At 30.1% G+C, this 25588-nt stretch overlaps 2 protein-coding genes across 4 annotated transcripts in view; one reads left to right on the top strand and one right to left on the bottom strand.

Moving 5' to 3' along the window:
* Positions 1-4077: 4077 nt before the first annotated feature.
* The window catches only part of LOC107450480 (flavin-containing monooxygenase 5), a 42151-nt gene continuing 20640 nt past the window's right edge, over positions 4078-25588 (bottom strand). For all 3 annotated transcript variants that reach the window (XM_043040649.2, XM_043040648.2, XM_071187306.1), the window contains 2 exons: positions 9640-10311; positions 4078-5692 (listed from right to left, as the gene is read on the bottom strand). In XM_043040649.2, the coding sequence (XP_042896583.1) occupies positions 4781-5692; positions 9640-10293 (1566 nt within the window). In that variant the 5' untranslated portion in view covers positions 10294-10311 and the 3' untranslated portion in view covers positions 4078-4780. The remainder of the gene's footprint in view (positions 5693-9639; positions 10312-25588) is intronic.
* Positions 21518-25588, top strand: LOC122269090 (uncharacterized; the record flags this gene model as incomplete). Its single annotated transcript, XM_071187716.1, is given in 2 exon segments — positions 21518-24363; positions 24821-25588. Coding segments are annotated over 2 exon segments (3614 nt in total), but the record flags the coding sequence as incomplete, so codon positions are not given.

Below are 25588 nucleotides of genomic sequence, written 5' to 3'. Positions count from 1 at the left end.
AGAAAAAGCATAATATAAGATGAAGAGTGAGTTTCTTCTGATATCTTTTGAAAGCTAGTTGACCCCCGCAGGTTGCAATCCCCCTTCTGCGACAGTGGTTAGTCAATTAGTTTCGGGTTACTTAACTCACGCACCCCCACAAAAAATGTAGGGGAGACAGAGGAACGGGTTTTGGAGGTGCAATATATTCCGTCCCTTTTCGAACCTATCCTTACTGAAGGTTAGAATTGAAATGAAAAGGCCTCTTTAGGTATTCTTTGGCCAAGGGCTGGTATATGAGATTTATTCATAATTCTAAAGTTTGAAATTTTTACCCTAGGAACTGTCCATTAATTCTATAAAATATTAAGGCTTATTATTTATCTGACTAGTTATGTGGTGAAAAAGGAATAAAACACTTAATATTTTCTCATGAGCAAACTTTTTTAAAAATTTCATTTATCTAATACAAATCATTTAAAACATTTAAAATTAATATTTCAATATTCATAGGTTTGTCAACTTGGTGAATTGTAAGGGTTTTTACTAATTTCCTTTTGCTAATTGGCTTAACAATTTTTTTTCTTCAAAAGTCGATGAAATTCTTTTCTTTGCTTAATCAAAAAAATAATGAAATTACTTATATTGAATCTTATCTTCAAATTGGAATATTTTCTAATCAGTTCTTTAAATAAACTTTTCACCTTTGCAATATTTATATTATTGAGTGCTTATGATTGTGGATGGATCCAATTTGCAATTCAATAATTAATAAAAATTTAAGACATAATTCAATTATTTAAGTAAGGAATGTAGAGACAAAAAAAAAAGCATGAAGAGAATTAAAGAGGGGAGAAATCTTCATTGTAGAAACTTTTTAAATAGTATTTCTTTAATAACTTTTTTTGTAACGAAAAAAAGCACAAAAGTTGATTCTAGGTTTACTATTTTCTTTTATATATAACTTACTTTTTTTAATATTTATTATTACTCTATTTCTGTTACAAGTCTTAGATTTGTAAAATATTAAATATGGTTTGAAAAACTTGCACATGGATTGTATTCATTTCATTTTTCTTTCACAAATCTTTTTAATTTTGTAAAATTTGAAACTTTACTGAGTTTAAATATGTATAAAAATAACTTGGGAAAATTAAAGTGCTCCAAAAAATAAGCTATTGATTGAATATTTGTTTTGGAAAATATAGAGTGTAATTTGATTTTATCAACAAATAAGATATACTGCTGTTTAAATTCAGCCAGTTATATGTTTTTTTCCCATTAGTATATAAACACATTCAAAATAGTTATTAAAAAGAGTTTAAAGCATCCAATCTAAGTATGAAATTGATTTAAACAAATTTTAAAATAAATTTTATTATTAAGCTTTAAAATAATAAGTTAAAATGGAAAAGTGCTAAAAAGCAGCTAAAACCAAATTTGTCTTATGTAAACAATTTAAATAAAAAGTTTGAAACCAAAAATAAGCAAAACGAAATTTTAAAAATATATATGTTCCCAAAAACAGCACTTCATCAGGGGACACATTGTCTGCTAACAGAAAGGCTCCAGTGTGTTAGCAGACGGTGTGTCTCCTGATGAAGTGCTGTTTTTGTTAATATACATATTTTTAAAATTTTGTTTTGCTTATTTTTGGTTTCTAACTTTTTTTTAAATAATTTAAAGCATTTCTTAATCAATAACATAATTTGCCTTTTATGGATGCTGACAGTGAGAATTTTCAATTTTAATGTGACAGTGTTACAATTTTAAATAGAGTGATCTACTCTAAGAATTTTGTCATTGGCATTAATAATTCATTCTCTTTGTATTTCTATTGTTTTAAATCAGTTGTGAAGTTCAAACTAAATACAAAAATCAATGGGGACCAATCATACCTCATGATTTTTTTTAAAATTATATTGTTGAACCACCTCTACCATAAATTTTGTGTTTTTACAACCTAATCTAAAATAATAACTCTTATTATAAACCACTAAAGGAAATTTTAAACAAAAATTAAATAAACTGAAAAGTTTTACAAATCTGAGAGGCAAATATATATATATTTGATGAAACTTGTCATAATTAAGATCAGGCTATGAATAATAGCTTATAAGACGAGCCATTAAATTTTAAAATGGCAGGATAATGCTGTTGGTCAAAAATGACATTACTACGTGAGGAAAGGGAGATACGTGTATTGGCATTTCCATGACTTTGGCGATAGATTTTGTTTTCACATGTGGTTTGGATTTATTAACATAAACATTTATAAAAATGAAATAACAGTCTTAAGTATAATTTCTATGACATTTGATTCTTATAGAAATTACAACAAAATTCTACAAAATGTGAATAGTTTTTATTATTATGCACAATTTTAAGCATTTAAAAAAAAAATTTGTTTTGTCATACGCTTTATACATGATAAACATTTGTAACATAAACAAAACACTGTCTCAATATTTGTATTAATTACCTATCATGGCTTATAAAAACGTAACTCTTGTAGAACTATTTTTCTTGTCATCAATGCCTTTTTAAAAATCAGTAAATTGTATTGTTTTTTTACTGAACAGCCATTTTTTTTTAAATAGGCTAATAAATATATTTGAAATTTTATGTAGTTACATATCTTGAGACTAATGAAATTAAGAATAAATTTATTAAATATAAAAATAAAATCTAACATGTTAAATGTGAAAACTAAATCTGTCTCTGAAGTCAAGCAAATGCCAGCTAATACCATCTCCTTTCTCACATATAGTAATGTCATTTTTGACCGGTAATATGATCCGGAAAAATTAAATCCACTTTAAAATTTAATTGCTCGTCTTATGAGAACAAATTTACATTCTTAAGTATCAAATTGTTTTTAGTGTTTAGAACAAAATATATTTCAGTTTCAGAAGAGTTAATCCACGCTAAATAACTTTATATTGAAAACAAAATTAGTGTACTTATTATAAAACTGAAAACAAAAATCTCAAATCAATGGAAGACTTTCTAAAATATAACATTTTTACCAATTTTTCTGCTTTGTTTTCTGTGCATTTTATTCTAAGCTCAACAAGTAAAAAAATGCTTCAATGAGAATACAGAAATCAGAAAGCAAATATCAATCACTCAAAGCAATATCTTATGGGAATTTTTAAGAAAATCTACAACTCAAAGATAAGAAAATATCTTTCAAATTATATGGTTAATGTCTATTATAACCATTAGCTATTCAACTTGTAAGGCATTTCACCTTGCTGCAATAATGTATGCATGTATGAAGCATAATTTTAAATTAATTTTATAAAATATTCTAGCTCAATTTTTACTAAATAGTAATTAATCAAATAAATTAACATACAGAGGTCTGAAATGAATAGCAAGACATAAAAAAAAAAGCCAATAAAGACAGTTTTTTTTTTTAAGGAAATAGCTGTAATCTTGTGTTATCAATAGTAAGAGCCTAATGATTTTAAATGGATATTATGAGTTTAAGAATTCAATAAACTGTTTCAAGTTATGCTTTAACCATCTGTTATCAACACAGTTTGTTTTAAGATGTTTTTTGTCAACATTAATAAGCGAAAATTTCAGCAAAATAAAATGTTATCTATGAAATATAAGAAAAAAGATAAATACAAGTGAGGCCTTTGAAACTTGTGATACAAAATATTTAAATCTGAAGAAATATGGACCAAATCATAAGTAGTCCTATTTTTGAAACAAAAAAAATTTTTTGTTTATTTTAAATAATCAATAAATTTGTTATTTTTAATTTTTGATGCTATTCAGAAAAAAATATTTAAATTGAAGCAGAGAATAAATTAAAATGCTAACTTCTTTAATGCTGAGGAGGGTCATTTATCACGATTTTGTTAATTTATCAAAATTAAAAATTTTATTGAGAGTTCCAAGTCGATAAAATGTAATTTGTCCAGTTCGGAATTATTTATAAGTCAAATTATGCATATTAAAAGACGTTAATCATGAGAAAATTGCACTGTCACTTTCTTTAAAAGAACAAAAAAAATTTTGAAGCTTGACGTAAGAGAATTGAACTTAATTGATTTTCTTTTCTGTTAAATGAACAACACAATGTAAAAATAAATACTGATGCTTTTATTCATTATTAAACAAATCACAGATAGCTTGACAGTCCAGTTTGATAAGAAATAAAAGGCAAAATTCTAAATTAAAGGAACATTAAATGTCAAATATATTCTGACATGTTAAAACATATAATGTGCATTGTTGTTCATGTGTGAACGTTTGAATGCATGTCAATTGAAAACATTATACAAGAGCTACAATAAAATTTATTTACAATAAATTTTAATAAAATATAAATATTAATCTTATTAAAAACAATTCTGATAGTCGAGTGCTATAGTTTAAAAGCCACTACTCATGAAAGTGAAGTGGAAAATTTGTCAGCTTTTTAAAAAAATAATTTAAAGCAGTTATAAAAGGATTTAAAAAATTTATTATAAAAATATTCAACCAATTACTATGTAAGTATTTTAACATATAAAAAAACATTAAATTCTTTAAAAAAAAAACTACTAATCTTAGCATCAATCACGTATATTATATAAAAAATTAAAATATTCTCATAGTACAAATGTAGCATCAAATTTAAAATTCATTGTTTAAAAATATTAAGTGTGCACAGAAGATATTTTAGTGCTCATTTTAAAGTAAGGATACTAATGTATTTTCACTAACAAAGAGTTCACAGTTGTAAAAAAGTTTAGAACTATTAGCTCGATTCTTAAAATGATTAGGTGACATGAATTTTTTATTACGTATTTACGAATGGTTGGCGTGCTTCATATCTTGTTCTCAAAGGTGCTAGAATTCTCTCTTTGTAATTGAGAATGGCATCTCGAGCTCCTATCCATGGATGCGGACCTTCAAGCCTATATTGATAAGGCAAACAGGGTCCCATTACACATTCCCATGATAATTTTGGGTCTCTGAGAAACATTTTTCTAAAATTTGGTTTGGCACCAATTAGTTCTGCTAATTCATCTAAATAAGGAATGGAAAACACTTGCATGCAATTACGTGCACTAGAATGAAGGAGTCTTGTTTCCCTCTCCGAATTAAGTGTGATGTCATTGATAATATCACCTTTATCTGGAAAAGGTACTTTGTTGCTAAGTACGTTGGCAAACCATCGTGCTTGCATTTCAGAAACTGGCAAGAGACTACCGAATACTTGAGTCATTCCAATAACTGCCATGGATGGAATTGATAAATGAGGAGGGAAAACATGTTTGTATAAAGGTACATGATCTCCAATAACTTGAAATATGATATCGTTTAAAAAAGGAACTTTTAGTTGGTAACCAGTCGCCATAATCACAACATCAAAATTTGTGACTTCATTTTCACCACGAAAAACCACACCTTTTTCAGTAAAATGTTTCACAGAACCTTTTAAAATAACATCTCCACTTAAAAATTTGCTCGCAAGATGATCATTGATCGTAGGGCGTTTTGTCATAAATCTGTGAGAAGGTTTTAAATAATATGTGTTGTGGTTGAAATTTTTGTTCACTTGCTTTTCCAAGTACCAAAATATAAGCTTTTTTGGAAATTTTTGAAAGGCTGCATTGACTATTCTTCGATTGAAGTTTAGATCAGCAGGCAAACCCTTTGGACCTGGTCTCTGTACAACCCACGTACCTTGTCTGGAACTTAAATACACCTAAACAGAAAAAAAAACGCAAAGGTAAATATAAAGTTTTATAAAAGTTTTCATATTATATGCAAATTATAAACTGTTTAAGTTTAGCTTGCGATGTTTTCCTTATTTTTAGTGGCTACTTTAATGCACATTAGTTTTTTTTTTTAAATATACATAGTTGTCAGTATACAAAAAATGGCTCTTGGAACATATCAATCGTTAGAGTAAAATACGCATTTCGTCGGGGAGCTTTTTATTTTGGTCACAGCTCAAAATACGTGTTTAAGAAAATTTACTCAGTATAAAAGGCGCCTTTTCAATGTTCAATCCAAGTTGAACAGCTAAGCAAGGAATTTCGTATTTATTATTATTTTTTTTTTAGACATTAGGCATGATCATTACGGAGAAAAATCCTCGACTTCGGGGTATTTGTGTATACTACAGATTTAACTTTTCTGGAATCTTTTTGTATTCAGAACACTAAATGATTAAGTGATTTTAAAATATCTGAATTTGCACAATGTCAATTTAATACCACTATTATACATTTACAGGACCCATGACAACCTTGGATCCATTATTTCATTTATTATTTTTTTAAAAATCATTTGCATGAGAGGTTTAAAAATCGGAATCTAATGCTATGTCCATATTCTTAAATAGTTATATCTATATTTTTAAATAGTTAGCCCAAAATACGTGTTTAAGAAAATGGATATATGTACAGAATATAAAGTTCACTGACAATTGGTTAAAGTAAGCTGTAATTTTATGTGTGTATGTGTGTGCGTTTTTTTTTTTTTTTTTAAATTCGGTGATAACTTAATAGTACTTCTTTTACTTATGCTCTTCACAAATTAATCATATTTAAATTTTGAGCTATTGAGAAAAACAGTCTTAGAGTTACTTCATTACCGATGCAAATTGACCTAAAAAACGCTCATAGTTAATAAATGAAAACACTCTTTTCTTAAAGGTATGCGTATAATAAATTGTTATAAAGTACAATTTTGATTGATAGTACGCAACAAGAGCGTGCGATTACAATGACTCAAACTCAATGCAAAAATTTTTAAATGAATATTTCTATTAAAAATAGTAAAATTCAAGGTTGATGCAAACTATGTTTGATTCAAAAACGAAAGGGAGATGAGGAAAAGTACAACGGATACATTGAACTCTTATTCATATTAAAAAGTCAAGTCAAGCATAATCTGAAGGGTTTTGCACAAGTGTGAAAAATATTTAAAAATGCATCGCCACCAATTTAAGAGAAGAGAAAAACTTATTTCCAAAATACTAGAGCGAATTACTTTTTCTTATACTACAGTGAATAAAAAGAAAAAACAACAAATTTTTGCAAATAGTTATAACACTAAGCTATTTAATAATTTAAAAAAAAGCTAAATGACATTTTTTTTACATGTTTCTGTATGTTATTCCATTTAAATGTAGTAATGTTAGTAATTACAAAAATTTTATGAAGGACTAAATCTTTAGTAGCTGCTTTTTAACTTCAGCTGGTATAAACTTTTTATCATTCTCACCAAATTCTGTCAAGTTCATAAAAACAGTTTTTTTTGTGTGTACCCCAAAATTAGAACTTTTTATATCTTTGAAACTCATTCAAATAAGTTTTTTTTTTCTCTCCCTCTTACTTCTTAAATAAAGCTTTTGCTGAGTAATGAGTGAGGGTAGTTTTCATTATTCAATGTCAATCCTCGCATGAATTTTTTTCTTCTTGATTTTAGATTATTTGCATGATTTTTCTTTATGAGACGAGCATAAGTAAAACACTTTCAAGTACAAATATATTATATAAAAAAGCCAAGAAAACAATCTTAAATTCTTAATTTTTCATTTAAATTTTTTCTTATCTATTATTTATTCTTTATGCCTTTTATTCATCTATTATATATACACATTTTCATATATTTACACACATATACATACTCCCATGCCTACATATATACACATACATGTGGACACATACTTACCCATATAAATACAAGGGGTGGACAAAATAATGGAAACGCATCTATATTAATACATGTTTTATATTTCTCTAGAAATAATAAAAGAATTATTTTATAATTACAGAAGTTTTTAGATCATGCGATTTCTCATACATATCAATGAAGTTAAGCTTTTAGAGGTTTGAGGGACCGACAATAAATTACAAACGGAAAATAATGTTTTTGAACACCCTCTGTGTCAAAAACTGTGGCAATAGATCTGAAACTGTTGATAATTATTTTGGTTATATGCAATAATTTAAAAAAAATCGTAAGCCTAGCTTAAATATTTATGAAAATATGGACATTTTTATAAAAAAAACTTTGTCTTACGTGTTTTTGCTATAACTTTAAAAATATTCAATAAAATGAAACAAAATTTTTGGAGCAATTTAAAATTAATTTCCAAATTGTTGCTTTAAAATTGGATAAAAATTCGTTTAATATTTGGCAAGATATGACTATGAGTAATTAAAGTAGTTCTTTTATGGATGGTGTTTTCAATATAAATGTAAACAACAACAATCTCGTACTAATGACCTGCTTTACTTCCGATTAGAAAGTATACAACTGTTTATTTCAACTTATTCTGCCAGGCGATACTATCAAACAGATCATTTATTTTTTTATAAAATAATAAATGATATAATTTCTGAGCTCAAATCTGCTGTAATTCATAAGATCTGAATGATTTTCAGTAATTCTGGGGAGTTTGAAGTGAAAATTTGTTTTAGTTATTTATAAATGTATTGTTTAAAAAGACATGGTTGCTAGATTAAGAAAGAACTCACTTTTTTGGCAGTCCAGATTTGGCAACTTTTTACTTGTTTATTAATATTTGTTCTTGTTGCAAGCTGGCACCATCATACGTTAGTGTTAGCATATTGTTCGAGCAGCGAGATTAAGTTCAGTTTACAAATTATCATTTAGATTTGAATTTGATATATATTTGACAAAGTAATAAGTGCTTTTTAACGATTTTTTTTTTCAAATTATGATTCCTACGTCTTCAAATGACGATTCTTGTAACGATTCCTTTTTTTTTTTAAACATAAATAATAAATCGGGCAAAAAATACACGTCTGCAAGAAATACTACTGAAGAGAGTCTCAAATCACAAGGATCATGTTGTGAGTCAAATGGCATCAAACTACACAGGAAACAGTAACCCAGAAGTATCAAGAGCTCCCAGTGCACCCTAATGTAGAAAACGCCATCCATATTGCACAGTTTTAAGCAATTTTTTTTCAAATTTTAAAACAAAGATTTTGTAATTAATTTTAAATTGCTCTAAAAATGTTGCTTAATTTTATTGAATATATTTAAAGTTATAGCTAAAAAAAACGTAAAAAAAATTAATTATATATTAAAATGCAGATATTTCCATAAATATTTAAGCTAGGCTTACGAAATTTTGTGGAATTATTGGATATATTAACCAATGCAAATATATAAAATAATTTATTTAATAATAAATTATTTTATTACTTTTATTTTTTTAATAAATTATTAACTAAATTTTTTTAATTTTTTTGGCATTTCTGTTTATTGTATACTGAAATAGGCTACAGGTGGCGTAGAGCAGAACACTTTACATATGACAACACTTCGCATGCTTTCACCTTTCGCATGTGGAGAGTCATAGAAGAAGGAAGTACGTTAGTTTTTGTCATGATTTTCAAATAGATTAAAAACTTTTTAGTTTGGAAAGTATATGGAACTGAAAACATTGAACATAGTTCTAAAAGAAAGCGTCGTGGTAGTTTTTAAAAAATGTTTTTGAAAGTTAAATACGAAAAATATTAAGAAATTGGAAAATATCGTAGTACATTCCTATACAATTGAGAAGAGAAGGAGGGAGGGTCACGACATGGAATCGGTCTTCTTTCCCAGATGGGGTGTATTCGAGCGTTGTGATCGCTAATAGAAATAAGCTTGGATAAGTAAACTTACCTCGTCTGCAACTGCTGACAGATTCACAGCAGCATCTGCTCCAGAATTTCCAGAACCAATAATGAGCACTCTTTGATCTTTAAATTGTTCGAAACTTTTGATGTTGTGCGTATGGAGAACTTTACCTTTAAACGTTTCCAAAGAATTAAAATTCGGAATTTTAGGAAATCCATATCGTCCTACGCAAACTGCAACACCATCAAAAACTTCGACTAAAATTCTATTTTTGGCATTATCTTTAATAGTAACTTCCCATCGTCCTGTTCTGTAATTATCAGCTGTAGGTAATACCCTAATCACTTCATGTCGATACTTTATATGGCGTAAAAGATCGAAAGCTTCAGCATATTTTTCTAAATATTTCAAAACATATTTGTGTGACATAAAATTTGGGAAAGCTTTTGGTGGAGGAAAGTCGCTAAATGCCATAAGTTCTTTACTAATATTGGATACTGTGTTTTTCATGATAGAAGCTACTCCTTCTATTTCCTCATCTCTATATTTCCATAGTCCACCCAAATCATCTGTTTTTTCGTAGCATACAACGTAAAATCCTTCCTCTTTTAAACTCTTAATGGTTGTCAGTCCACTTGCACCAGCTCCTATCACTGCAACAAGTTTAGCTTGAGAAGTAGATTTATTACTTAATGACATGTTTCTTTCTTGGAACACCTGAAAATGAAAGGAAAAAATGAGCATTATACTGAGTAATAATTTGAATGTAGTGCAAGTAATGAGTATTTCCTACATTTCTTCTATCTTTAACACTAAACATACCAACACTTAATATATTCCTATTTTTACCATAGCCGGTCAAATGACTGGACTTCATGTTTCTTGATTGAATGTATGTAATATGGATGTTAGGAAGGAAATAAACTAAAAAAAACTTTATTATAATTAAACAAAATTGTGTATTGCCAATTTTTGTGTATTACAAACACAAAGAATAAGAATTTTTAATTCATTACTCAACACATTTTTACATATACAGGGTGTTTCCATTGTACATTTTCAGCAAACAATATTTCTTCTAATTATTATATCTATAATTCTTATAATTATTCTTATAATTTACAAAATATTATTCTTATAATTATTCTTATAATTTACAAAATATTATTCTTATTCTTATAATTATTCTTATAATTTACAAAATATTATTCTTATTCTTATAATTTGCAAAATATTATTCTTATAATTATAAGAATATATAAAAATTATAATTCCTATAAATATTCTTATAATTAATATTATTTCTTCTAAGAACTTGTGCTGTCTTGATTGTTTCGACATTTTTCTGGGTAAAAACTAACAGTTAGTTAGAAATGAAGTAAAGCTATCAAAATAAAATCTAAACTACTTACCTAAACATTTAATTTTTGTCACTTTTTCTTACACAAAAATCCCAATCTAAAATTTTAGGTACTTTCTTGAAATTTGAATTCACAGTTATTCTGATTGAACCAACTACGCAACAGTCATTGTAGAAATTTGCGACTAATTGAATGCAATACGTTGAACTCGCATTACATAGTAATTTCTGATCCGATAACCTTATAAAGCAATAAATAGTTCACCCGGTCAAATGACCGGTTGTGGTAGAAATGGGTATACGACAAGTATTATTCGAAACGAACAAAATACAAAAAAGTAATAATACTAATAATGAAATATTAACTGTATATAATTGTTAGAAAAAGTCATGAAGTCAAATGTGCAAAAACGATAAGATGATAAGCGCATTTTCGATGCAAAAGTTCTTAAACCGTCATTTGACCGGTCGGTTATGGCACGTTTAGTGTTAAACTTTAGCAATTTTTATATATATAAAAGTAGGGTTCTTTTTGAGTTGGTAGATAAAATTATATAGAAATAAAATCAGCTCAAACAAAAGTTTAGAGTAACAATGGTTTCGGTACCACTATCTCTCTCTAAATGATAGACAATTTGTACCGTCTTTACGCATAGACACACCCGGGCAGTGCCCTGAGGCCCCAAGCAATCAGGCGGCCCTTGAGAATCTTACTTTTCATAAATTGTATTAAAAAAAAAAATAAGAATAAACATTGCATTATATATTTTTTAAAATCAATATATTCTCGTTGAAAAAGTGGACATTTTTTTCTACAAATAGTGATTGATTATCATGCAAACACCAAAAATCCCATCATCGTTTTTTTCCCATGTGAATCTCCACGGGAATGGAATGGCCGATATTCTTGCTAAGGAGGACAGCATGATTACAATAACTCCCTCTTCCACACTTACTTTTTTGGAGTTATACTCTCTGGAAAAATCAAAAATCTCGGAGGAGTGGAAAACACCCACAACTGGTACAAGGGATCAAACCCGGGTTTGACCTCCCGTGTGACAGACGTACCCGGACTGTTCTATCAAGGCTTGCTAGCGGTCACATCAAGTGCCTCACTTTCAAGGAGGGCAGGAAAACCTTCGTAACCTACACCAAGTGCCAAATTCATCAGGCTTCTCCTGAGCACCTCTTGGATTGCATGGGACTCTCTAAGGAGGATCTCTTTCGCAATCCTCTCCTAGTCTTCGACTTCCTTTCAGTCAACGAACTCGTAGATCTTGTCTGACTCCGTCAGACAGTGAGGATAAGCAACAACAACACCAAAAATTTGAATAGTTTATCACCAAGTAAACTTAAAAAGTCAACCAAAATCTATTTTTCTTCGTTAAAATGAAGTTTTTAGGTATTCAACTCTAAGTCATAATATTTCTGATTATGCTTGACCTCCACCAATTATGTTTAGAATTGCACAACGCTATCTGACAGCAGCTTTTAAACTGGTTATGTCTGATGTGCACTGAAAGATATTTTAAAAACTGACTTAAAAAGTTTGACGAAATAATTCATACCTTTTGATTTTTTTCTATTCGTTATACCCTGTTTTTTTTTAAATTTAATTATTTTAATTAGCTTCTTAGTTTCTAAAATTTTATTTGTGAATCGCAACTAGTTAGCATCTCAATTTTTTTTTAAAAATTATTCGCAGTTTAAGAATGTTTTATTTTATTTGCATTGAGTTTTGGGGATAATAAAAATGTGTTTAAGTGTGTTAGAATTATTGCATATCTTAAAAAATGTATGTAAAGTTTTTTTTAGTTTGATTTTAAACAGTATGATATGTTATAGGGACCCAAAACATTTCTGTGCCCAAGGGGGCTATTAAGACGCTATTATTCTGCTTGCTATTAAGACGGCCCTGTAGACAATGGTACCATAAGACAAGCATCATCATTCTGTGTCTCGACAATTATGCTGCTTTTTAGTACCGAAACTATCTGTATCTCTAATTTTAACTTACATTATTTTGGTAAGCAATTTAATTGGTGAGTGTCAAAGTGATGTACGTACGTCAAAAGCCCTTTTTAGGGATAAGTCTTACGAAAAGTTTTGTTAACTATAACTCCCTTCACAAACATTGCAGTTTTAAATGTGCCCATAAAAATTAAGTGTTTTGCAGATTTATATTTTAACATATTTTAATAGTACTCATTAAAAAAAAAAAGAATTATTCTATAGGAAACTATGACACATACTTCTATACAAATGTATACGAATTATGAAAATGCTGAGGTTCTTAATTAATACCTTATGCAAAAAGAGATGCACTAAACTTATTACTTTTCTGGAGAAGCTCTACATGCTCTAACTTGCAGATAATGAATGGCTACTTAACAGATTGACTTTTAGGGTTATATGGCGTAAGAGCCAAATGCGGATATACTTGCACCTTACTTAAGGAAGGTAAGGTAAAATCTTACTCTATGCACTCAAGGTTACAAAATCTATTGGAGTTGTAAATTACGCCTGACTTTTAAAAAAAGAAAAGGAAAAAAGATCAGTAGGACAACTCTAACTGAGGAATAAACTGAGAATGAACCAGCAAACAATAAGTTCAGTTTTTAAAATAGGACGTATTTTTATTGTAACACAACGCCATTTATTCTGAGCGGATCAAGTGAATAGATCAAAATAAAATTTAAGATGCTAATTAAAATTTAAAAAAAAAAATAATTAAACATTCAAGACTGTCAACTACTACGCATTCTGCAAATATTTTAGAGTGGTAGACAATTAAAAACTAAAACTTACAGAATTTTTGCTAATTTTGCCACTATTTTAAAGCCTCTCTACGAGAGAGGGGCGTTTCATATTAACTTTTGAATCATTTACATGTATTGCACATGTAAATATGTACTGATGTGAAAAAGAACTTTAAATCAAATTTATAAAACAAAGAATCATAAATTAAAACAAATTTAGCTACCACTAGAAAATATTAAGCCTAAAGGCGTAGAAAGTTGGAAGACCTGAATATTAAGGTACGGGAAATCCTTAAAAATACAAGCATAACAAAATAATTTACTGAATAATGATCAATTTACTGAATACTACTATATCAAAGAACAATATTAACACTGTTTGAATGCATTAGCTATTTCTTAGTCATATAATATTTTAAGAATCAACAATGTAAATTATATAATAATTGGTCGACAACAAGGAATAAAAAGCATCACGTATCACAAGTAAACAAGACAGTAAGTTTTCCACTGCTTTTATTCTTATCAAAACTAAAGTACAATAAAAATAAACCCTAGATAATTTTGTCGAATAAGCAGTTCGAAACAGCTGCTTGTCGTGTCATAGAAAACACAATAAGTTTCGTTTGCTGACTTGTACATAATTTTTGATAACAGCGTGAACACTTTTTGTGGTCAGTTGATATTGACTAAGAGAATATATTTTCATAGGCACTATCTTAATAATTTGCAGGCATTTGTTGAGAGACAAATGCCTGTTGCTTACAAAATGAATTTTTTTTTTTTTTAAGTTTCCGATAGAAATTAAATATGAAGATAAAAAAAAAGTATATAACACTACCCTACAATAATGGAAGACACTTTCACTTTTTGACATTTTCTTAAATTTCTCAAGAAATACTCCGAGGATTATTTTGTAACTTAAAGAGTTGTTCATACGATTTTTCATACTTTGGAATAAGATTTAAAGCTTTCAGGGGGTTTTAGGGGCCGACAAGTAAATTACGAAAAAAAAACTAGTATTTTTAAACACCCTATGCCAGAAAATCAAGCAATAAGCTTGTAATTTTTATCGATTACTTTGGATGTTATTTGCAGTTACTGCATAAAATTTCGCAATTCTACCTTAATTATTTATAGAAATATCGACATTTTTATAAAAAAAAAAATTTTTTTGCCCTACTTTTTTGCTATAACTTTAAAAACATTCATTAACATTAAATAAAATTTTTTGGGCTATTTAAAATTCAATACAAAACTGTTGTTTTAAAATTTGAAAAATATTAGATTAAAATTACGCAAGATGTAAGTATTTCAAGTAGTTCTTTAGTACTGCGCATGCTCGAAAAAAAAGTTTTTTTTTTTCCTCCATATTCTTGTAGTGGATCGTATTTGACAACTAATGAAAGTCTTATTTGAATATCTTAAAAACGTAAGAAGTTTCGATCAATTTTTCTATGTAGATTTTGTGCTTTTTAAAATACAGCTAAAAATGATCAGTGGGTTTTCCACGAATTTTATTTTGCATTTAATTTATTTTATATTTAATTTTTTTGGAATTTAATTTATTTTCCATTTATTCATTTATTTTGTATTTATTTGGTATTCAATTTATTTTGTAATTTTATTTTGTTATAAAGTAGTGTCATTTGCAATACTACAAGAAAAAATTGAAAATAAACTCCTGATCATTTTGAGCTTTATTTTTAAAAGTACAAAAACTAGATAGAAAATTGCTCGAAACTTCTTACATTTTTAATATATTCAAATAACACTTATTTTCGTACATATAGGTTTGAAAGAAACCGAAAGCTCAAGCAATTGTTTCGCCCGTTTTGGCTAATTAGATTAAGGTCCTAGATAAAGCTTATTTTTAAAATCTTTAGATCATTCATGTATCTCCTTGTAAATTAAATTTAACTTAACGAACTTTTTGCAACCTTATGAGTAAGAAATCAAATAAAAGTATTCAGTTAATGTTATTTTTTATTGATTTTTAATGCAATTATTGGAGTTGCTTCACTTTAATCATTAAAGATATGCAACTTAGCAACAAAGAAAAAAAAGAAAGAGTTACATTGCTTTTACAATGAATGACACATTTGTTAGTTACTACTTATTTGGGATGTGTTGTATACAATGGAAAGTAAACGAAAAAATGATTTAAATAATTTTTAGATTTAAAACGTTAGCGAAATTTGAAACGGATTTTTTTTTTGGTACGAAATGTTATGACTCAAGCCACGATCTAAGAGTTTTGTAGTTTGGACAAAAGGAGCATTTTTGAATGGACAATTTCCAAACTAAAGTCTCTTACTCTGAAAAAGAGAGGGTAATAGAATTTTTGTGTTATTTTTTTAGCGCAAATTACCATAAAAATTAAATAAAAGAGAAAGAAGAAAACTATTCAAATATTAGAAATTATAATAAACACGTTTTAAATTTTTAGTTCATTGTTTATCTAATGGTACAGGATAGATTAGTTTTTCTTTTTTTTTTAAGTTTATAATTTTTATACATTACATTCACACATCAAAAATATCACGCTTCTATACATTAAGGCAAAAATATTTAAGGCGTAATTAAACATCTTAAGAAATATGTAAATATTGGAGAAAATATTGCAGAAAGAAACTAAAATAAAAATTACCCTTATGCGTTTTTATAACTTGTGTTGAGAGATGAATATTTTATTAAGATGTGAAACATATCTCTGAATATAAATTGATAGTACATTATCTAGTTAGTATTATCCTTTATTATCGAAGCTAATTAAATAAGATCAGCATTTTTTGACAACTTCTTAAAAGTTCTATACTTGTTTACCATATTTAGAAAGTTTTTCAAACAATGATTTTTGAAAGGAGTTCCAAAAGTACTAACTTAACTGAAATGAGATTAAGTCAAATTTAAATTTCATGAAAGCCAGTTAGCTCAACGATATCTCTAAACAACCAAGATTTGTCTCTCACTGGTTATGTCAGGGTTTTGGCTCACTCAAATCAGTTACGGAATGCATTCTACATTATAGCATTTGGTTTGTCGAATACAGTTTAATGGCACAATATTAGCCAGAAGCCCCTATACGGAGTCAAATATAAACGGCACTACCTATTGGATGTAACGAAATCAAACTATTGGAAATTAAGTCTGTCGAAAAAATAAAAATATTGAGAATGCTGGGTGATACCTTTTCCCCCTTACTAAATCATTTAAAAAAAAAGCCGGAGTACTAAATTCAGTTTTTATTTACAACGCAGAACAAAGTAAATTAATGTTGTGCTCGATGTCTAGTTCAGTGGTTCCCAAAAAGTGTTCCGTGGAAAAATAGGGTTTCTTGGAAAGGTTCCGAATTTAGATTTTTTTCAATTAAAAATGATTTTTGATATCTAATTATGTCCAGATCAATAATTCATTTAATTTTACGGTTCATTTTATGAAATATTAGTAAAATGCTAGTGAAAAAAATAGCAAAATTAATATTATAGATAGGTATACAAACAATGTATTGAATGAATTATGAAAACCAATATACATTTAAACAAAATTGATCATTCTCAGCGTTTATAATTCACTTTTGTTTACCTATCACAAAAGCTAAAATTGAGTTTATCTAAATATCACTTTAAGCTTAGTATTTATTTAATATTATTTTCAAGTTTTGTATACAGCTAAAACAAATGTAGAACTAATCTGTTTAGTTAACCGCTTCATGCCTGCGAATTCATAAACTATTTTTGATAAAACGATGAGAAATATTCTTCTTATTAAATATTTTCAAAATAATTATTAATTTTTTTAGCTAATGTTTACACTGGTTATTGCTGATGAACCGCGAAAAGAAAATTTATCATTTAGGGTTCCGCACCAGAAAATAAAATTGAGAGTACTTTCTACCAGTACTTTTATTTATTATCGCCAAGCTCGGTAAGGGTGGTGATGATGATCCGGCAATTTCAATCGCAGAATAGAAAATTAAACATTTCGCCGACTGTTTCATTGTCACTGCGTCATCATTTGTAAAAACATTGTGCAGTTGTTCTTAATACGTCAGAAATTGCGAGTTTATCTTTAATATAATTGGTGAAAAATTTCGTTGGTCACTTTCATTCGAATGTTTTAGGGATGTAGAAAACTGATAGTAAGAATATAGTTTTATCCATCGCTGAGCACAGACAATAGCTTTCATTGAGGATTTATGAATTGTTTGCGAAAACAAAGCTTGTATCATTAGCAAATTCTGTGTCATTCATTTTTCTCTCAAGAGAAAAAAATAGGCACGCACGTCACGAAGGAATAGATAACATTCGACAAGAATTAATACTTAGTAGAGTTCATTAGCACCAGTTAGTGAATAGAATTTTAACTGGATTAATCCAATTTCTTAAAGTTTTCCTTAATTGTGGAGAAAGGATCAGAAATTTAAAATTTTGTAGAAATTTTAAAACGAATGTAAGCATACACTTATATAATCTAGTGCCCAAAACAACCTCGAAGCGGGTGCGTCTTTATTGGCTGCGCTAGTCATTAAAACAATTTTTTAAAATACTGGTTTGAAATGAGTTAATTTATTGTATCTAAATTTGAGAGAATTTAATTTTTTTAAATGCAATATGAGGGAAACTAAGCTTTATTTTTGAAAAATAGTTCCGAAAGAAGGAATTTGACTGAAATGTGATTAAATTAAATTTAAATTACATTAAAATAAATTCAGTTAGCCCAACGATAACTTGTTGTTGTTCATTTACGTCGCACTAGAGCTGCACAATGGGCTATTGGCGACGGCCTGGGAAACATCCCTGAGGATGATCCGAAGACATTCCATCACAATTTTGATCCTCTGCAGAGGGGATGGCGCCCCGCTTCTGTAGCCCAACTACTTACACACGAAGTCGAACACTTTACGGTAACGAGGACCAATACCGCACACCCACGGTCCCTATGCAGACTGATCCAAGTGGTCAACCACCCGCACACTGACCGCAGCCAGTGCTGCTTTACTTCGGTAATCTGATGGGAACAGTGTCTTAACGATCAGTCCACTGAGGCACGCCAACGATAACTCGAATCAAGATTTGTCTCTCATAACTTAGTCTGTCAGGGTCTTGGCTCACGGAAATAGATTACGGAATATATTCTTTTATAGCATTTACACATTATAGCATTTGGTTAGTCAAATACAGTTTAATGGCACAAAAGTCGGAAGCTCCTATACGGCGTCAAATATAAACGCCATTACCTATTCAATGTAACGAAATCAAACTATCGGAAATTAAGTCTGACTCGAAAATAAAAATATTAAGGAAGCTGGGTGCCGTACCTTAGTTAATTTTTTCCCTTCACTAAGTGATTTTTTTTTTAAAAAAAAGCCAGAGTAATAAACTTAATTTTTTATTTACAACGCAATGCAGAGTACATTAATATTGTACAATATGTCTAGTACAGTGGTTTCCAAAAAGTGCTTCGTGGAACAATAGGGTTTCATCGATAGGAAAGCAACTTAATGACAGAGGAACCGGAATCTCCTTTGTCTCCCTGGTTACACATATAAGAACATTTTTAGTATAACTATCTTATGGTTGTATTCGACGAGATTGCTGATAAGAGCTGGGCATGATTTAGAAATCCGGGGGCTGTCGAAACAAACAGTCGGAAGCCCCACTGGTCGCAGTTTGAAACCAAATTTTCATGTTTGCATAAAAAATGCTCTTAAAATATTTATGGTATAAGATATATTATGATATATTAGTAAATTTGAGCTTATATATACATACCCAATGGGATTTCTTCGATTCTATAAATATTTTTACTAGTTAAATATGAAGTCTGATTTTTAGGGTGTATGCCAGTATTCTGTCCTTAAAAAATTCGAATTAACAACAAAAACTAAATCATACACAGGCTGTTAAATTTTCAAGTAAATTGAATATAAATACTGAAGATTGCTGCTATTTACAAATAACTCCTAAGTCTTAAATAATAGCCCAAATGCATGATTACTTCACGATTAATTTTATTAACAAGTTTATTGTTAGTGTTTAGTTTTAAAATATATTATTCATTAATATTTAATTTTAAATTTTAATATAATATTTTTTAATTCTTAATTGTAACTTTAAACGCTAGCAGCATCAATTCATTAAATATCATTATTTTTTGTTTAATTCAAATTCAGAGATGTCAGCACAATTTTTGTTTGAGTCTGCGCAGTAGTAAGTTTCATTTTCGAACCTTTACTTTGTTTTTCGCCACGGAGCAAATATTATATACGAATTCGATGTGTTGTAGATGGTTATAATTTTTCTTTTCGGGACCAGCTCCCAAAGATATTACGATGATACGTTCAAAATTGTTATTTATCGATAGCTATTAGCTATATTAATTTACGAGGTGAGTCGTTTTTATGTTTTGTTGTCATTAGTTGTGCTGAACTGTCTGAAATCGTTTTCATGTTTAATTAACTAAATAATTTGCTGCTATCTTATTTTCAACTTGTTTACTGTTAAAAATTTCAATTCAAGTTTATATTTTGTGAAATCAATTAATATCCAGTATCGTTAATTGTTCAATATATTATTTGCAGAATAAAATGTTCTTAAGATTCTTAATTTGTCAGGGTTTAAATTTTACAATATATATTTTTTTATTTTTCTTTTTTTATTTTGGTAATTAATTTTACCTGGTCCGTCGTTTTACAATTTCAAGTATACATTTTTTGGTCTCGTCGAGACGGGAGACAGCCACTGAGCTATTGTTTTGTCGTGAGAATTAGCATTTTCGTGCTTTTGATTTCGTACCGGAAACGAAGCTGATTCTTTTGTTTGTTTTGATTAGTATTCGTATTTTCGATTTCGATATGGATATGTTAAAAAAGAAGCGTAGTGTGTTAAAGGGGAAAATTACTAGAATTTCAAACATTCTTCATCCGAAATTTGATCTTGTTTCTATTGATGTCGCAGAATTAGAAGTATTTAAAGAACAAATTAACGAAATTTGGTCTGAATTAAACAGCATACATAACGATATTATGTTACAATGTAAAGAAGATGAATTTGAAACGAATTCAAATGAATTGGATGAAATCGCATCTAAAATTGATTTATTAAAAATCAAAATTGCTCGTGAATTTTCAAAGAGTAAAACGGAAGTATGTAGTAATAATGCCGCTTATGTTAGTGATAATAAATCGAAACTTTCGGAAACTTGTTTAAAACTCCCAAAATTTGAATTACCAACGTTTTTTGGTGAAAGCGAGAAATGATTGTCATTTAAAGAATTATTTTTGACGTCTATCGATAAAAATTCTGATTTAACGGAACTTCAGAAATTTCAGTATTTATACGCTAGCGTAAAGGGAATGTCCAGTACTGTACGAATCTTACTTAAACTAATTTCAGGTTTTTCACTTACTGAAGAAAATTATAAACATGCCTGGGAAACTTTAAATTCAAGATTTGATAATAAAAGAGTTACGCGAATTTTATTAACTTTAGGTTTAGAAGTAAACTCGTTTGTCGATTTAATTTTAATTCATTTTATTTTGGGTAAATTAGACGAAACACTTAGGCAAAGATGGGAACTAAGTTTGACAAATCAAGATTTTCCAAAATTTTCTGATTTGGCTAAATTTTTAGAACAACAGGCGAAAGGTTTATCTTGTAAAGATGGAATGCAAACGGAAATAAAACGAAATTCGATTCCTAAGAAAGCATTCGTTAACAATATTGTTGTGAATAAAAAAGAAAATTCATGTTTTACATGCAGTGAAAGTCATCCAATTTTTAAATGTCCTATTTATGGTAAAATGACCATCGATGACAGGTGGAATCTCATAAAAAGCCCCAAAATTTGTGCAAATTGTTTAAGGAAGGGTCATTTTCCGAATTCTTGTCCTTCGAACTTTACTTGTAAATCTTGTCAAAAAAGACATCACACTTCACTGCATCGATTTTACCCTATAAATTCTAATGTTTACAATTCCGTTAGGCAAAATTCAAATTCATTTGCTAATACTGCAGCCAGATCTGAAAATTTAGTTGAAGCTAGGGATAATATTCAGCTCAGCACAACTTGTCAACAAAACTTTAAAAGTGAGGAACATACTTTATTATCAACAGCTTTAATAAAGGTTAAAAATGCTAAGGGACATTTCGTTAATTGCCGAGCGCTGATTGACAACGGCAGTCATAAATCTCTAGTGAGCAAAAACTGTGTTAAAAGACTGCAATTATCAAAGACTGTTACAAATCATTCGATTTCAGGAATTAATAATACGCTAGTAAAATCTTCTTTATCTGAAGTATCTTTGGTCTTTTCTCCACATTTTAATGAGAAAAATTTTTGCTGTAAAGCTTTAATTGTAGACTGCATAACAAGTGATTTACCGAACTTCACATTTTCTTCATGCAACTGGCCACACCTGCATGGTCTAATGCTTGCAGATCCAACATTTCATGCTACAGGTCCAATAGACATTCTGTTAGGAGCCGACTTATACGCTGACTTGCTAATTGGAGAACCAATTTTAGGGAAGAAAGGTACTCCAGCTGCACTCAATTCTCATCTAGGCTGGCTATTATCAGGAAGAGTGTTCTCAAACTCCAATAAGGAAAACTCCTTTGTGAACTGTCATCTTACCTCATCGTTGGATTGTCAATTGGCTAAATTCTGGGAGCTCGAATCTTTACCTCAAGCTGAACTGAAATCAAAGAATGATATAGATTGTGAAGCATTTTACGAAAAAACGGTTGCTAGAGATCCATCTGGACGGTATATTGTGAGAATACCTTTCAAACATTCTATAGAATTTGGTGACTCAGCTACTCAAGCAAGTAAAAGATTCAACTACATTGAAAGAAAACTAAGTAAGAATAATGAACTTGAGCATCAGTACACAACTTTCATGTCGGAATATCTTCAACTAGGTCATATGGAAAGGGTTCCTTCCGACGAACTGATTAAGGAATCAACATTTTATCTACCTCATCATTTCGTTATTAAAGAAGACAGCAACACAACCAAACTAAGAGTGGTCTTCGATGCGTCAGCTAAGGATTCTTCAGGGAATTCTCTCAACAATGCATTGCATGCAGGTCCTCGTTTGCAGCCCGAATTATTTTCTCTATTACTAAAATTTCGAACTTTCAAAGTTGCATTTACTGCTGACATCGAGAAAATGTTTCGCCAAATTCGTATTCATGAAGAGGATACTGATTACCAACGAATACTCTGGAGGTTCAAACCTGATGAAGAAATCCAGATATACAGATTATTAACTGTTACCTATGGGACAGCCTGTGCTCCCTATCTTACTGTAAAAACGCTTCAACAACTTGCTAAGGACAAAGAGAAAGCTTTTCCTGATGCTTCAAGAGTTCTTAAGGAAGAATTTTATGTTGATGATCTGTTATCAGGTACAGATTCCATCCCCAATGCCAAAAATCTAGTTTCAAACTTAAAATCACTTTTGCAACGAGGAGGTTTCAATCTCAGAAAATGGTCGTCTAACTGTCTAGAGGTTCTATCAGATCTTTCCAAAGACTCTCTTGCACAGCAGCACAACGTTACTATAGAAGGAAATCAATGTCAGAAGGTTTTAGGACTGTATTGGAATACACAGCAAGATACTTTTCAGGTGAACATTTCATTTCCAGAGATAGTTACATCAAAAAGAGAACTGCTTTCTGTCATAGCTAAGATTTTTGATCCCCTGGGCTTTCTTTCACCTGCCACAATCATCTTAAAAATTTTGATGCAAAGCCTATGGAAAAATAAATTAACTTGGGACGAACCTTTAACCGAAGAACTCTTATGTGTCTGGAAAACCTTCCAGGCTAAAAAACAGGCTTTAAAGGAAATAGCAATTCAAAGAAGACTGGTGTCTGTAAATAATATAATCATTGATGCCCAGTTACACGGATTTTGCGACGCCTCACTCAAAGCATATTCAGCTGTTTTTTATTTGAAAGTAGTGGATAACGAAAATAGAGCTTCAGTGAACATAGTGGCAGCAAAAACCAGGGTCGCCCCTTTGAAAACAGTATCACTACCTCGCCTCGAACTGTGTGCAGCTCATTTGCTAGCAAAATTGTATAGTAATCTTCAAATTTCGATAGATCAATTTTGGAAGCAAGTGTTCTTATGGTCGGATTCAGAAATCGTTCTGAGTTGGATTCGATCAGACTCTTTAAAGGATCAGTTCGTAAAAAATAGAGTTGCAGCCATAACATCACTTAATATTGGCGACTGGAACCATGTGGCTGGTGTTACCAATCCTGCCGACTGCGCCTCTCGAGGAATTTTTACAAAGAAGCTTATGGACTTACAACTTTGGTGGCAGGGCCCGGAGTGGCTATCTAATGCAAATTCAGCATTCACCGAAGAGGTTAAACCAAACTCTGTTCACACTCCCAACCCTGACACTTTAATACATGCCTCAGCAGTTGAAAGTAATTCGATGCAAGAGTTAACTCAAAAATATTCATCATTCAGCAAATTAATAAGAGTGATTGCTTGGTGTAAAAGATTCGTGTTCAACTCGAGAAATTCGGGAAATCGGATAAACGGTTGCCTTCAAGTTTGTGAACTGGATAATGCTCCTATCGCAATTATTAAGGAAATTCAAAGGGCGGAATTCAGTGCTGAAATTAAGTAAATCAAAAATAAAGGCTGTGTTCCAAGAAACTCTAAAGTAATAACCCTTTCACCTTTTCTAGATTCTGACAAGGTCTTAAGAATTGGTGGGAGACTCAAAAATTCAAATCTGTCACTGTCGGCTAAACATCCTATTCTTTTGCCGAAAAGTCATCATTTTGTCACGCTTATTATAGACTATTATCATAAGCTTTCGTTACATTCTGGCATTTCTATAGTTTTATCTTTAATTCGGCAAAAAGTTTGGTTTCCAGCTGGGAGAAACACAGTAAGAAAGATCCTCAGAGGCTGTATAACTTGTTTAAAGGTAAATGCTGTTTCTTCAAGCCAGCTCATGGCCGATTTGCCTCGTGATCGAGTTATTCCATCTAAACCTTTCCAACGTGTTGGGTTGGACTTTGCAGGTCCAATTTCAACTAAACCAAATTTACCAAGATCTAAAGTCACCTTAAAGTCGTACATTGCACTTTTCATTTGTTTTGCTACGAAGGCTGTCCACTTGGAACTTGTCTGATTTGTCAACAGAAACCTTCCTAGCATCCTTTCGTCGATTTATTGCTAGACGAGGGTTGCCATCTGGTGTATACAGTGATAACGCCACAAATTTTAAAGGAGCCAGTAACTATTTGAAGTCTCTGTACAAAATTGTTCGAGACAATTCAGTTCAAGATTTTTCCAGCAATCTTCAAATCTCTTGGCACTATATTCCTCCTGCAACACCTCATTTTGGCGGACTCTGGGAGTCTAATATTAAATCAACCAAGAGACATCTGCTAAAAGTATGCGGCTCAGCTATACTAAATTTCGAAGAACTGGCTACGCTCTTGTGCCAAATTGATGCTTGCCTCAATTCTCGACCGTTATGTCCCTTAACCTCAGAAATAAGTGATCTAGAGGCTCTTACCCCTGGACATTTTATTGTGGGTGCTCCACTTCTTTCATTGCCTGAGAGAGACCCATCACCATCCATGTGTCTCAAGTCTAGATGGTCTTTAATTCAAAAACTTCGTGCTCAATTTTGGAACAAATGGAGTAAAGATTATCTCCAAACTCTACAAACTAAATCTAAGTGGACTGGTACATCAACGAATGTTGCCGTTGGGGACTTAGTTCTCTTAAAAACTGACTCGATCTCCACACCTTTAAAATGGACTTCAGCCCGAATAGTAAGGACTTTTCCTGGCAGTGACGGACTGGTTCGGGTCGTAGAAGTCAAGACTTC

Source organism: Parasteatoda tepidariorum, chromosome X1 (genome assembly GCF_043381705.1).
Source record: "Parasteatoda tepidariorum isolate YZ-2023 chromosome X1, CAS_Ptep_4.0, whole genome shotgun sequence".
NCBI lineage: Eukaryota > Metazoa > Arthropoda > Arachnida > Araneae > Theridiidae > Parasteatoda > Parasteatoda tepidariorum.
Note: the sequence above shows the minus strand (reverse complement) of the source record. Positions and strands in the feature narration are given on the sequence as shown.